Here is a 15,853-nt window from a genome sequence, read left to right on the forward strand (position 1 = left end):
CTGGAAGCATTCAGAGAATTGAGAGCATTAGAACAGAAGGAGATGCTAGGGGAACGTGTGACCCTGCAGACTTTCTCGGACTCCAGCTCCCACCAGCATGGCCCAAGATCAGGGATGATGGGACTTGTAGTCTAGCAACACCTGGGGGGGGCACAGGTCCCCCACCCTGGACCTCCTGCATGCAGAGCCACAGGATCCACTCTTCTCTGGACCCTCCTAAAGCAGAGAACACCACTGTCAGCTGATTAAAAACTGCATTTTAGGTGTGCAGATTTGAAACTGTTTCCCCAGGAAACCCTGGTGGTTCCTTGCAAGCATATAAAACCTTGCTGTAAACATAGGTTTGTTTAAATCAGTTTTTTTATATAATCCTCAAAACACTTGCAGTCGGTCTGCAAATATATCACTGGGCATGTCGCATGTTGTGACTGCTTGTAACGTGCGAATTACAGGAAAAGCCGAGTCCGTTGTAGTTATATTTGGAAATGTAAGAATATTCAGAATCCTTTTTATAATGCTGAAAAGAACCTGCAGAAGACACCGGGTTCAATCCATTTAGATGAATCAGATTGCAGGTGACGGAAGAGCCCTGTATGGAGCACGGTTGCTAGGCAGAATTAGACCATGGTGGGCAATATTCTGTTCTAGGGTAAGGGAGTGCCCTGTTTTTTCCTATCATGTAGGTGACGAGCTGACTTCCCACTTCCTTATGACCACGTTTGCTTTGCTCCAGGTTCTCGACGACAGGAAGCAGTGGTGGAAAGTCCAAAACGCCAGCGGGGTCACAGGATTCGTGCCAAACAACATCTTGGAGCCTCTCCGATCTCAGGAAAGCGGCAGTGCGGAGCCATCTTATACGCACACCATACAGGTATGTATCTCCCGTTCTGCAGATGGTTCTTGCAGGAGAAAGCGGGTGAGGCTTTTCCCCAGAGGGGAAAGGCTCAGGCCAATCTGTAGAATGATACCCCAGGAACGCCAGCTCATTCTGGGAGTCTGGCAAAGCCAGTTCTATCTCAGCGTGGCAGTTGCGGAAGAGAGTCGAACAGGTCAGGTGGAGAGCTTTCCGTCAGGCAGAGATCAGCCTGGCAATGGCGCCATCAGGGCAGAAGAACAAGCAAGGGTGCCCCCCCCCAACAAAGCTAGGCTAACTGCTAGGAGTGTAACAACATCTGGATGAACAGCCATCCTTCAACTCCAGCTCCAAATACACATCTTTCCTGGATTCCTCAGCAGACTTGTTAAACTGTCAGGCTGCAGCAGCCTGACTGAAGGACTCCATCCTGACAACTTGTCTAATCTTTGTATTAAATGGTGTTTGTGAGTGTCAGTTTCAGAGCACAGTAGATTATCTTGCAAATGCAATACAGATTCACTTCACCTTTTATTTACAAGCTGACTTGATTCTTCCTCGTGTGGAGCAGAATACGTCCCTTTAAAGAGTTGTCTTTAAATATATTTAAGTCCTCCATTTCTCTGTATTATTTAGATTCAAAGTCCGCTTGTGGATTTATTTGCGTTTCAAATAATTTCAAATGCTTGTTCTATATCGCTAGCTGTTGATGCCAAAGAGGGAATTTGAATTATTTAAGGTAGGGTTGTGTTCCGCACCCCTTTTCCACTGCCACTTCCTCCTTGACATTCCCCCGCACCATTTCCCCCTCTGTAAGTGTGAACCCTGACCTTTTCTCAAATTTTGCATTGCATGTGTGTGGACTGATGGTTTTCTGGCTGGTTTGAGGTGGAAGTATGAAGCTTTGACTGTATAGAAAAAGTTCTCTAGATGCCATGTGTAGCCACTGAGTGCTGTGAAGATTCTTTTTGCGTTTTTAAGGTTTAAGTTTTGTAATTGATGGTGCACTTTGCAACGAAGTGCCTTCCTTTTTGCTGCTAAAATTGGAAGCAAATAAGGATTCAGTAAAACTGACAGTTTCAAATAAAACACACAGCTATCTCTCCACCCTCTCATTAACCCTGACACTGTAGCAGACAATAACTTGTGTATGATATGTACAGATGACTTTGTACAGAGGAAAGTCATTTAGATGCACCTGACTTTTGTCACTCGAGATGCAGAATTTTGGGGCCCACCTTATTTCTGTGACTGGACATTTTTTTAAACTGTTTTTAATCCTGGGTTTTAATTGCTGTAACCCACTCTGTGATCTTAAAGGTGGAAGGCGGGTAATTATTATTAATAATAAAACAATAACAACTGCAATTTTTTTCTAGATTTCTAAAGGAACCCATATTGTTCATGAGGTTTAGGTTTGCTGTTCCTTTTCGCTTCTTAGAATAAGGCAATATTCTTCTCTGTTCCTGAGCTAAACCATAGTTTCATGCTCCAGCTAAACCTGTCTGATCTTCCCTTGAAATTGCGTCGTTTTCAGTTGTATTGTCTGAGCCAAAAGCTAAAGCCTTTAATAGGATAATGAAGATTTTCCATTATTTACCATTCATTATTCAGAGGCTAAGATACTGACATACAAATCGTAATGTAGCAATAAAGGCTGATGGAAACATTGGGAAGCTCTTGAATTACTGGTTTCAGGAGAATTCCAGCCCTAGTTCCTGGAAAGTTGATAGAGATAATAATAATCTGGGCAAGCACTGATTACGCTTGATCAGACTCAACCTTTGTCTCTTGTGAAACTACAGTGTGTACTTTCACTATTTTCAATAGTTGTGCAGCGGAGAGTTGGCCATATTTCTTCTTCATCATCACCTTCATTATCTTCTTCTTCTTCTTCTTCTTCTTCTTCTTCTTCTTCTTCTTCTTCTGGTGTCCTTAGCTTGCTCCTCAACCAAGGTCCTCAGGGCTGCTCACAAAGGGGCAATAATAATTCAGAACAGCATAGAAACCATTAAAAAAAACGTTAACAAGAGTTGTAACAGTTCCATCTGCAATCTCAGCAATAGCAGTAGACAGTATACAACACTCTAGCTAGTTTCTATAGCAGAAGTGAGGAACCTATGACTGCAACTCCCATAATCCCTGACCTGCCTTGGCAAGGACTGCTACAGGGGCACAGTCACCACAGAAAAGGCCCTGAAGAGGCGATCTGAGTAGATTTTTCCCTTGACAACCATACCATACAGGAAGTTTCACATGGGACTAACAGGTCCTTAAGATTTAAAGGGCACACAGCACACTCCCAAAGATGGTACGTTTGAACAGAGAACTGTACCCGTATATTTTCCTCTCACAGGGAGAAAAGCACCTCAGGAGGGTGGTTTTGAGTGCAGAAATGATTTAATCACTACATTCCCTCAGAACTGTTCCTCCAACCCAAACTGCTTTTGTTGTTCCTGTTCTTTTCAGGTTACAGGCAATAGTATGTGACATCTAATTTGGTCCCTGGGTGCCTGAGCTCCAGAACATTTAGGATAATACTTGTACTTTAAATTGCACTTGAGGCATGGGGTGATTTTTTTTTTGGCTTTGACTATGGAGTATTGAGGTAATTGGAGGCCATAAGGAACTGAGGAAGGGGGTCCACAGTTTGTTAGGGTGGGAGCCTCTCACGTGTGTGTGTTTTTTAAAAAAAACCTGAAACTTGGTAGGTATGGAGTGTAGTTAGTTTGGGAAGGGATATAAATTTTTGAGCAGGCCCAGGTAATCCTTAATAACTGACTATCTGGACAGGATCAGCACATTTCTTCCAAAAAAAAAAACACCAGAGAGACTCATCCTGAAGAGGTGTGTAAGCATGTTCAGAAAAATGAGTCAGCGGTCCTCAGGCTGCGATCTATCAAGCAGAGGGAACTACAAAGTCACAACATATATCAAACAGCAGGCCTGGATTGTTTCCATGTTTTGTTTGCACTGTGTGGTGTGAAGCATGTTGTTGGAGTGTTCCGGAATTTCTGCAGTGCTGACCAGTTTTTATTTATCTGTTGGTTGGTTGGTGTTTTATATACTTCCCAATTAACCATACCCTCTGGGTGGTTCGCAAATTTAAAACAATATGAATGCAGTCACCAGCAATCAGGTAAAACAATGCAGAAACGGCATGAGTCCAAAAATTAGCATGATATTTTGTGAAGCAGCCTAGGCTTAATAAAGCAGCACTGAAAACCCAGTAAGGGGCAAACCACAATAGTTCTAATTAAAAGGCCCAGGGGAGCAAAAAGCGAGGAAAGATCATAGGGCCCAGGCAAGCATCTGCGAGGAGAGCGTTCCATGGCTGGGGTGTCACCATTAAGAAGGCTCACCTCACTACCTCAGATGGATGAACCTGGAGAAGACTCTCCAACAATGATCCTCGTGTATCTTTTCCCTTTTGGTTTATAACATATTGGCTACCTAGTTGCAGCTTCATTATACTCACAGTAATGAAACCATTCATGGGTGTTTGGGTCAGACTTTCACATTAGGCAAGTTGTGGACTTATTTTGGTCTTGGATATATTCAGTATTGAGGCTGCTGCCCCCTTTGAGTACTCCTGCCAATTTTGTCTCCTTGACCCTGTGAAAGCAGAGCCCTGCCTCTAAACAACCCTGTCCCTACTGGTAGGTAGTTTTCATAGTCTGTTTTGAAGCAGTTACTTGTTGTCAAAACTTGCTATAATCCATGAATCCCACTTTTTAAATAAAAAAAATGGATATGAAAGTATTGCATGAGCAAATTGAACTCTATTTTTATGAGGGAGGTTTCAAAGGCCCCAAGGAAAAGGTTGCAGGTTTCCTGAAATGATCCCATCCCCAGGGCACTTAGTAAGTCTGGACCTGGCCACACCTTAGCTGGCAGATCACCCAAGAGTCCCCAAGAGCCAGAGCTTCAGTTCCACCCTCCTCAGTGGAAGAGACAACAGACAGAGACCATCACTCCACCCAGGAAGACGATCATAGAATTGTATTATTGGGAGTGGCCCCAAGTCCAGCCCCCTTGCAATGCAGGAATCTCAACTATAGCATCCATGACAGATGGCATTCCAACCTCTGCTTAAAAACCCCCAAGGAAGGAGCGTCTACCACCTTCCGATGGAGTCCATTTCACTGTTGAACAGCTCTTACTGTCAGAAAGTTATTCCTGATCTTTAGCCAGAACCTCCTTCTTGTAACTATTGGTTTGGCTCCTGCCCTCTGGAGCAGGAGAAAACAAGCTTGCTCCATGTGACATCCCTTTAGATTTTTGAAGATGACTATCTCAGTCTCCTCTTTACTAGGCTAAACATACCCAGCTCCTTCAACCGTTCCTCATAAGGCTTGGTTTCCAGACCCTTGATCATCTTGGTTGCCCTTCTCTGCCCAAAACTGGAAACCGTACTCCAGACATGGCCTGACCATGACAGAATAGAGTGGTACTGTTACTTCCCTTGATTGGGACGCTATAATTCTGTTGATTCGGCTTCAGAATCATTCATCAGCACCTCCTGCCTTCTCAAAACTCACATCACTAGAAAGAGCAGCCCACCCTTATGCCTGAAGTAGTTCCACCACCCAAGACACCAGCTCAGAAGCCACCACCTTTAATCAAGCCAGGCTCCTTTAAGGGTGGCACTCTCGTTCCCTGTAGGGGTGGAGCCAACAGCCCAAAGGGAGTCAAATCCCTCCTGAAGACTCAGTCAGGAGTTTAATAGTTGTTGGAGCAATATTCAAGTTTTGCTTGTTTGGCACTCAGATGCACTCTGAGCTCTCCGTGGTGCTGATCACATCCTTGCCCTCCTTATCTAGAGGCTGCCTTTCTGGACTCTGTCCCTGGCCTGGCTGCTCCAGAGCCAGGACTCAGCTGTGCCCCATCTGTCCTAGAACCCCACCCACAGCAGGGACTACTTCCTGAAACCGAACAGTATGTGACTGTGCAATGTTAAGACTTGCAAATAAAAGAGATACCTGTGGCCTGGAGGTGCTGAAGCAGAACAGAGCATGTGGAGCCTGTCCACCTCCCCATCTGTTTCCTCCATAGTGGAAGGAATGAGGTTGAAAGGAGACAGTTCCATCCCAAGGACCCAGCAGGATGAGAGCTCAGTACTTCCACCTCTCTGCCTGAGCGCAATATGGGCAAGAGAAGAAGAAGCGAGTGCCAAATTCACCACGGAGTCCTGTGCTGTAGCTGTTAGTTTGCTCTGCATCTCTTTCCATGGAGATGGGGAGCAGAAAGGAGAACCTAATTCGCCGTCTTCTTTTTATTTTATTTTTTAAAATGCCCCACAGTCCCCAAAGCTCTGTTTATGCCCTTCTCCTAGAAGAGGAAAATAGTGTCATGCAATGTACAAATTGAGTAAGTCTAAACAAAACAGTGGATGTCGAAGACAATGTAGCAAAAGTGCTTGCCTGATACCAGTGGGCAGGGACTTCCAGAGAGTAGCTGATCCCACATGGAAGGATCGGTTCCTCGTGGGTGTGGGCAGATATGTCAGTTTCAGTTTCTCTTTTTCCCCATCTTAAATTTAGATTTCCACATGAGTTTGCCAGGCATAGGGAAGTTTCCATGAAGGTTCATCAGCCTTCTAGTGCAAATCTCTCCTTATATATGCATTTCTGTATGCAATTTGCTAATATGCACCGTTTTGCAAAGCAGTTTTCCCCAACACAACATATTTTTGTATGCTCTTTTCACTGAAACATGCATTCCATGTACACTTTACATTAGTTTGTGCAGTTGCTTTTACAGATTAAAAGGTAAAAAGACCCCTGACCATTAGGTCCAGTCGTGACCGACTCTGGGGTTGCAGAGCTCATCTTGCTTTATTGGCTGAGGGAGCCGGCGTACAGCTTCCGGGTCATGTGGCCAGCATGACTACGCCACTTCTGGCAAACCAGAGCAGGGAAACGCCGTTTACCTTCCTGCTGGAGCGGCACCTATTTATCTACTTGCACTTTGACGTGCTTTCGAACTGCTAGGTGGACAGGAGCAGGGACTGAGCAACAGGAGCTCACCCCGTCTCGGGGATTCGAACCGCCGACCTTCTGATTGGCAAGTCCTAGGCTCTTTGGTTTAACCCACAGCGCCACCCATGTCCCTTATTTTTACACATTACTTTTACACATTATTTGAGTATAAATTTTGTGAAGGGAGGCTAGGAATTCTAAAGTTTGATATTGATTCAATTAAAAATCATAGCTCCTAATTCAACACATTACATTCACTACAAGAGGCAGAAAAATTGCTAATTGGTGCAGCAAGACCCTAAGTAATTTTTAAGTGATCCATGGGACGGGGGAGGTTTGAGAACCACAGATAAAGAAAAATGCATATGAGTGAACATGTACAAAATGGACACAGGTCAGAAATGGGACTCCTAACATACAAGCCTACCCTCACTTTACAGCTCAGCATATTGCCTCATTGCCCTTTTAATCCTGGCACTGGTTTAATGAGGTTTTTTTTATATTATTAATAATTCTTCCTGCTGCCAAAAGATCTTGGCCATTTGCTCATACTTGCAAACATGCTGGTGCCAAGTTTGACCAGGGTTTCCCCATGGGATTCACTGCTTTCCTTTTGTATTCTTTGGAGTCCACCACTAAACCTTCTACAAGTCTCTTTATTTATCCGTTTGTGGCAAATGTCTCTCTGTGGGGGTGCAGCTTCTCTTTCACACACATTTCCCATGCCCAGATCTCCTGCCAGCTTGCTTAGATCCAATACAAGTGCCCACTGCCAACTGCTCTTACACTCCCCCCCCCTTTCTCAGCTGCCTGGGAAATGTGTTGCAAATGAAGGAATGCGCATGGCCAGGTGCTCATTCGGCAGTTGCCAGAATTGTCATTAAGTCTTTGCCAGTAATCCATGCAGTACCATTCTAGCAGAACTGATCGGTTGAGGGACGAAGAGGAGGCGGGGGTGTTCTTTTTTTAAAAAAGAAAGTTTAATTAAACAGCTATTGCGTTGAGTTTCTTGTTTCCAAATTTATCCAAATGATGACAACACTTTTTGGAAAAAGAAAACTGTTGCATGTGCAAGGCCTGCTCAGGCATACTGCATTTTTTTCCTTTGTTAATTTGATTTGGTCCGTACAATTATGTACAGGGGTATAAAGCCTGTGCAGAGAAAATCTAGGCTTTGAGTCTGCTCTCATTTTTACTGGGCAGAGCTGGGAGTGTGGAGTTAGCCACCTTCTTCTACAAATAGAGCATGGTGGGAGATGGTGAATGGGACTTCAGCTGGGAGTTATTATTTTTTATTTTTTTAAAAAAAAAGCCGGGCTCAGGGTGACTAACACCAGTAAAATTACAGTAAAAACATAATGGGGGGGGGAATTTAAAATACAGGTTAAAATGCAATTTAAAATGCAGCCTCATTTTAAAAGTAGCGCATAGATAAAATCCATAAGGGGAGGGAAACATACGGGTCAGACTGAGTCCAAACCAAAGGCCAGGCACAACAGCTCTGTCTTGCAGGCCCTGCGGAAAGATGTCAAGTCCCGCAGGGCCCTAGTCTCTTGTGACAGAGTGTTCTACCAAGTCGGGGCCAGTACTGAAAAGGCCCTGGTCCTAGTTGAGACCAATCTAACCACCTTGCGACCTCCAAAATGTTGTCATTTGTGGACCTTAAGGTCCTCCACGGGGCATACCAGGAGTGGCGGTCCCGTGGGTATGTGTGTCCTAGGCCGCATAGGGCTTTAAAGGTCAAAACTAGCACCTTAAACCTGACCCTGTACTCCACCGGGAGCCAGTGCAGTTGGTAAAGCACTGGATGAATGTGATCCCACAGCAAGAACCCCGTAAGGAGCCTTGCCGTGGCATTCTGCACCCGCTGGAGTTTCTGGGTCAGCTTCAAGGGCAGCCCCGTGTAGAGCGAGTTACAATAATCCAGCCTGGAGGTGATCGCCGCATGGATCACTGTGGCCAGGTCAGGGCGAGAAAGGTGCCTTCCAGATGTTTTGGATGTTCAGGGAAGAGAAGGCTCTTAATGGCTGTTAGCCATTGTGACACCACTGTCTAGTGCTTTGTATCCACATATACCAGTTCCTGGGAATCACAATACAGGAAACTCCCCACATGTGTGAGATGTTCTTCTGCATGACCACGCACATGTACAGTGCTGGGAATCTGGAAGTGGCGGGTGGCTCGTGAGGATGCCCACCCCAGAGCCCAAAGAGGATGTCCTCTTCGGGCTTCGGGTGTGTGGGTGTCTCCTTGCGAGCCAGGGGCACAGCGGGGCTTTGCTGAGCCTGCTCAGCAGAAAGCGGCTGCTGCTGCGCTACCCTGTGCACTAGCTGTTAGTCGGGGAGGCTGAGCAGCCTCAACAAAGCCCCACTGTTCCTCTGGCTTATGTGGAGCCCCTGAGCAGAGCCCCAAGAGGATGTCCACTTTGGACTCTGGGGAGCGTCTCCTCGCGAGCCACAAGGACTCTCTAGGGTGTTCCCCACTTTCACACATTTCTCTTATGTGCGTGGGGACCCGGAACGTAACCCCCACATAAGTGGGGAACCGCCTCTATATGTCTCTTCCTGTCCCCTGCCTTCACATCATGGTCCACAGAGCTCCCTGGCTAACATTGACCCTCCCCCCAATAGTTGTATCCATTCAATTCCTGAGTTACACATCCCTACAGGCAACTTGAGGGATTTTTATTTAAAACCTAATATTTCTATTTTTAACAAGTTTTTGGTCCTTATGACTCACATCAGCGTAGGTGCCATCTTGTGCTGGAGATTGTGGGTGACCGCAACAAAGGGCTTCAACTTTGCCCATTGACTTTGTGGGGGCCCAGTGAATATCAGTATCTCTGAGAACATATTGCCCATTTAAAACGCGCATGACTTGGAAAAAGCATTGCATTACCACATGATACAGTCTATTATCCCAGGAGTTGTTATTATCCTAGGAGGCAGATAGGTAATACAGTCTAAACCACTGTATTATATTTTAGTATAATATAACACACCCGTAATGCACTCCTGAGCTAATATAACACAAGCCATGGTTTGCTTTGCTTTGTGACTGCACATTGTCGTCCCAGCTGGTGATGGTGGGAATTCTAATAGGAATTCAAAAATTGGCAAGTAATTGCTGCCATCAAGAGTCAATGAATGCTACTTAAAATGCTGGAAGGCTGCTGATTCTGTGGTTGACGTTTCAACGTTGTTCCAACTTGTCTAATTTGCTTTGGTTTACTTCATTTTTCTTGTAGCAATTACTGGGAGAACTCTCTGAGGTAATTCAAATTGTTCTCATATAAAATGGATGAAGCAGTGTGTCTTGTTAAAAGCTTTTAGGGAACTGTCCGTAAGATCTGCCGCGCTCCTCAAAAGCCTTCTCTCCCACCTCACTACTGTTTTCTCTAACAAATTCTCAACTTCCAGCCTTAGGGAGTCTCAAGCGAGGCTTAACATCTGAAGCTGCCCTATGCAGGGTCAGAAAACTTGGTCTGTCTTCCTTATTACTGAGCTGGCGCAGATGGAATGCTAAGCAAAAGTGTAGCTTAGCAAGAAAGCTCACGGTTCTGGAAAGGAAATCACTGCAACTACGTTCTTCCCCCAGTTCTTCTGCCATGAGCTAAGCCACGGTTTAGCTGGCTTTGCATGTCATGGTTTGTCTCTCTCCAGATGCACCACAAGTTGTAACTAAGGTTTGATCTTGGGTTTACAGCTCATAGATAGTCTGGAGAAAACATGCTCTGCTTCAAAATGGTATATTATTATTATTATTATTCACAAATACTTCATGAGGAATATATTTTGCATGGGCTTTTCACTTTAGATTAGCCATCAAACATTTGTGGGCGCTAAAAGAAACACACACATACACACATCTCTCTCTCTCTCTCTCTCTCTCTCTCTCTCTCTCTCTCTCTCTCTGTGTGTGTGTGTGTGTGTGTGTTAATTCTGATACCTAAGGAAAGCTCAGTTGGTTAGAGCATGGTGCTGATAACACCCTATGGGACAGCTGCATGTTCAGGTTGGACTTACGTTCTCTTCCAACTCTGATTTTATGCATCTGTAAGACCTATGTAGGTGACGCCTGCTGTGTTTGTGGAAAGGCCATAGGTGTGCACCTATATTCCTGAGCATTGACATGACACAATTCTGCATGATTAAGGGGACAGATTAAAGGATCTAATACAGTCCTTAAATATCTTACTTTTGCACAGTGCTTGAGCCTTACTATATTTGGTAGCTATTTAGCAAGACTCTCCCTTCTGCACTATACCTCCTACTCTCCATTATTTTCAGATCCCATGTAGCTTCCCAGGAGAGAAAAAAAATGCCCCAGCGTTGCCATCTCCACTGTGGTTTCCTCGGCTGTTTCCTCTCGAAAAACTATAGAGCCTTTTGAAAACATAACGCAATCAGACCTCTTGAAAGTCTGTAGCCCACTTAGCAGGCTGGGACTGTAAAGGTGTTTGCAGTGTGAACTAGCCTTTTGGGAGTGCATTTTTGCTTGCTCTCTCCAGAAGTAAGAAGGCATTCCCACACTGTGGACCAATTCACATTGTCCCCAGGTATGCAGGCACTGCAGTCTTGAGCTGATGCACACCCATACCTATGGTGATAGGTAGACAGGTGATAGACAGACAGACAGATGCAGTAAAAACTATTTTTAAAAAAGAAGGCCAAGAGATGGTGATCATCTACTGACTTAGGTTTCACTCTCTATTTTTCTCTTCCTGCAATGCATGGATGTGCTTTACCTGCAATGCCTCTCTCGTGTTGCTCAGGTTTGACACGTGGAAAATAAGCAAACAAGTGTTCACTCTTGCAGAGGTTTAGTTAACGCATATATTCTGCAAAACAAAACAAAACCCCAACAACTTGGATTTTCCCCACAGCCATGAAAAATGTATCCTCTTTTTTCGTGTGTGCATTTGTAGAAGCAAAGGACGGACTTTGTTCCGAAGCAACCTGACCCCGCTCCTGTCGTCCCTTCACCGCCCCAGACGCCACTTCCTGTCCCTCTCCCGCCAAGCATGCCAGCGCCCATCCCAGTTCCTGTGCCAAAGGTGCCTGGAGCCATCAGCCGCCAAAGCAGCACCTCAAGCGAAGGCGGGCGAGATGGCCAGAGGCAGAAACCGCCCCCTATAGATCGTGAGTCTCTCTCTCTCTCTCTTTCTGTGTACCAGAAAAATCATCTGTGTCGAATGACATAATTCAGCTGCTTATATCCAATTAAGTCATACTCCAAGTAGTACCATTTAGGTCAATGGGCTTAACTTGCCAAAATACATTTATTTCCTTGGTTCTGCTCTGAGTATGGCTAGTATTGCATACCAGCCTGTCACCTGGGGAAAATATGTTCTGATTACTCTACTCAACAGAATTTGTCATCCATAAAATTTGACACCAGAAGTGGTGTTGAGAACCAAAGGTTATTGGGCATTTCTGAAAGCCAAGTTTCTAGCTCTTATGGAGGCAGACTGTACAGGGTATCCTCTGGTCAGGAAATGGGCTTCTTCTATCCTCCTGCAGCCCATCTGCTTTCAGTCTCCATGCACGGACTTTTGCCGTTCCCCCAGCCCAACAATTCCAGGTGCTTTGGAAACATGGCTGTGGAAAGCAGACTTGACTAATGCAGACATGTTTAATTTTCACGATTTATTCTACTCGCAGAATCGCTTGGGTTAAATTTTGGTGCAGAAGTAGCCGCAGCCTTGAGCAGTGAACTGTCAGCTATTGCAAGGCTGGCGCTCCGATCCTTGGAGGGCTGTGCCAGGTTTTCATTGTGCTTGCTTTGCTATGTGCGGCACGTGCTAATTTTACAGGATGGGAAGGAAGAAGCACAGCCAAAGCTTCTTGGCTGGCAGAATTCAAAGCAGTGATTTCCCTTTGCTCTTGAAATAGCCAGTGTGGGAGACAGGAGCTAAGGAAGAGAATGCTGCAGTAGCCAAAAACCCTAGTGATGGACTGTTTTTTGGTGCCTACAGAATTGCCCTGCTAATATTGAACAGTCAGTGCTGTTGGGGTGATATATAGAACCATCCTAGTACATCCTAATTTATTAAACATAAATGACTGGACCATTAGGTCCAGTCATGGCCGACTCTGGGGTTGGGGCGGTCATCTTGCTTTATTGGCTGAGGGAGCCAGCATACAGCTTCCAGGTCATGTGGCCAGCATGACTAAGCCGCCTCTGGCGAACCAGAGCAGCGCACGGAAACATCATTTACCTTCCCGCCAGAGTGGTACCTATTTATCTACTTGCACTTTGACATGCTTTCAAACTGCTAGGTTGGCAGGAGCAGGGACTGAGCAACGGGAACTCACCCCGTCGTGGGGATTCGAAGCGCCAACCTTCTGATCAGCAAGTCCTAGGCTCTGTGGTTTAACCCACAGCCCACCCGCGTCCTTATATATTAAACATATATGGCCCTAAATACTAAGGAACCAATCAACATAAAGAACTCCTAAGTCCCATTGATTTTAATGGGGGGAAATGAAGAACATCCTTAGCTCTCTCCTTGAATGCAATTGGGCTTAAAAGTGCTTAAGTTTGGTTAGATCACTCTCTAAGCCTGCAGTGGAGTTCACCACAAATCCTGTTAAATGTGTGGGGGGGAAAGAATTCTGCAAAGTTGATTATGATTTGTCCTTAATCCTAAAATTCTGGATTAAACGGAAAAGAATCTGATAATAGCTATACCATTTGGCAAGGAAATGGTATAGGGCCTCAATTCTATGCACATTTACTGAGGAGTAAACCCCACGGCCTTTACTTCTGAGTAAACCTGCATAGGATTGCACTGCAGTAAAAGCAATCAAAGTGGATGGCAGGAATCAGTTTCCCTTTGAGTCGCTTCTTCGGATACATATTTTAAACAGCAGTCAATTTTCTCTTCTTCCTTCTCCATTTTTTAAGGGCGGAAATCTCAGATGGAGGAAGTCCAGGATGAGCTCATCCACCGGCTCACCATTGGCCGAAGCGCTGCCCAAAAGAAGTTCCATGTGCCACGATCCAACGCCCCAGCCATCAACATCAGCTATGACTCCTCTCCCGAAGACGTGAAAAGCTGGTTACAGGCGAAAGGCTTCAACCCAGTGTGAGTTTCAAGGAGCAACATTTTCTGATAAGAGTTGATCAGAGTTAAGAGGCAAGGAGACCACCTGAGGTGCTTCGTTGTCCTCAACACCATCCTGTCCAAAAGAGCTGGATTAAGCTCAGTGGCAGAACATCTGCTTTGCTTGCAGAAGGTCCCAGGTCTGTTTATTTATTTTAAGAGTTGTCAGTACCGCTTAAGTGCAGTAGTCTCTAAGCCATGTGCAAGTAACTGAATGCTGTAAGGTAAAGGACCCCTGACCATTAGGACCAGTCGTGACCGACTCTGGGGTTGCGGCGCTCATCTCGCTTTATTGGCTGAGGGAGCCGGCGTACAGCTTCCGGGTCATGTGGCCGCCATGATTAAGCCGCTTCTGGTGAACCAGCGCAGCTCACGGAAACGCCGTTTACCTTCCCACCAGAGTGGTACCTATTTGTCTACTTGCACTTTCAAACTGCTAGGTTGGCAGGAGCAGGGACCGAGCAACGGGAGCTCACCCCGTCACGGGGATTCGAACCGCCGACCTTCTGATCAGCATGTCCTAGGCTCTGTGGTTTAACCCACATCGCCACCCGCGTCCCAACTGAATGCTGAGAAAGAGATAGAACTGGACTGGGACCTGGGAGAACAGAATTTGCATCTCCTCTTGGCCATGAAGCTCACTTGGGCCAGTCACGATCCCTTAGCCTAACCTACCTCACAGGATTGTTAGGAAAGTGAAATAAAAAGGGGAGGAGGAGAACCATGAACCACCACCTTGAGATCCTTGGAAAATAAAGGAGGTATATCAATGTAACAGATAGCTAGGCAGGTTCTGGAAGTTCAACAGGGAAAGGGGCCTGTTTGATCTCAGCCGGAAGGGAGCTCCATAAAATTGTGCCCACAATGTTTAGGACGAGGTTGGCATCTCCTGCCTGGAAAAAAACCCTGCTTGAAATCCACTGCCATTACTGATCCTACAGTAGGTGGACCTGTGGTTTGGTTCCCTTCTGAATAAACTCCTCCAAATTGCTGGCATACCTCACAAAAGCAGGATCAAATTAAAAGATGATGCTTGATTCTCTTCCCTTCTGAGTTCATCTTGGGACCAAACAAATATGTTTGGTTTTGAGTTTCGGCTTTCAGGAGCCTACTTGGGGGGTGTGAGGGGAGGCCTCAGCGATTTCTGGTTGCATATTATGAGTGAGCAATTTCTTTCCTTTACCCGAGTATCACATTTTGCATTTTCTTGTTTGTTTTTATATTAAAAAAATAGCTTCACTGTGCTAATCTGTTGCTGCTAATCCTACAGAACTGTCAACAGCCTTGGGGTTTTGACTGGCGCTCAGCTGTTCTCCCTCAACAAAGACGAGCTAAGGACTGTGTGCCCCGAAGGAGCTCGAGTCTACAGCCAAATTACTGTTCAGAAAGCTGCACTGGAGGTACGTGCCGAGTCGGTTTCTCCACCAAATCCATCAGCTTTTGCCATCCTAGTTCCCCATCCATACTCTTAGGTGTTAGGCATGTTCTGTCTGAATGCACCAAGGATTGAATGACCAACACACTGCATGCACTGAGCTCTGAGCCCTTCCACTCAGGGTAATGACAAAAGTGGAATGAACATTAAGTTGGGTGTCATTTAAATGCTGAGTTGGAAGGGGCTTCAGCAGGAGTTTGGACTAGATGGCCTTTGATTTACCACTTCCAAAAAGGCACTGTGGCAGAAGACTGCCTTCAGCATCTCAACAGTTTATCTGAGAACCTAGCTGTACCGTCAACAGAATCACACAGAGCAGTTCTTGCTGGATCGTAGCACTTCAAACTGCATGCTGCAATGCTCCCTCACCCTCCTAAAATAAGCAAACACACCACAGCACTATCAGAGATAAGCTTCTACTTGCTCTAGGACATTCATAGTTAGCTGCAGAGGCAGTGCTAACATCAGGGATAAGC

General features: G+C 45.5%; 1 protein-coding gene across 1 annotated transcript in view; it reads left to right on the forward strand.

Moving 5' to 3' along the window:
* Window positions 1–15,853, forward strand: part of EPS8 (EGFR pathway substrate 8, signaling adaptor) — a 143,296-nt gene that overhangs the window by 124,783 nt on the left and 2,660 nt on the right. Inside the window, exons 17-20 of the mRNA XM_083464293.1 lie at window positions 734–871; window positions 11,762–11,975; window positions 13,744–13,924; window positions 15,213–15,342. Of these exons, the coding sequence (XP_083320419.1) occupies window positions 734–871; window positions 11,762–11,975; window positions 13,744–13,924; window positions 15,213–15,342 (663 nt within the window). The remainder of the gene's footprint in view (window positions 1–733; window positions 872–11,761; window positions 11,976–13,743; window positions 13,925–15,212; window positions 15,343–15,853) is intronic.

Source organism: Podarcis liolepis, assembly GCF_965112155.1.
Source record: "Podarcis liolepis genome assembly, chromosome: 10".
NCBI classification, from domain to species: domain Eukaryota; kingdom Metazoa; phylum Chordata; class Lepidosauria; order Squamata; family Lacertidae; genus Podarcis; species Podarcis liolepis.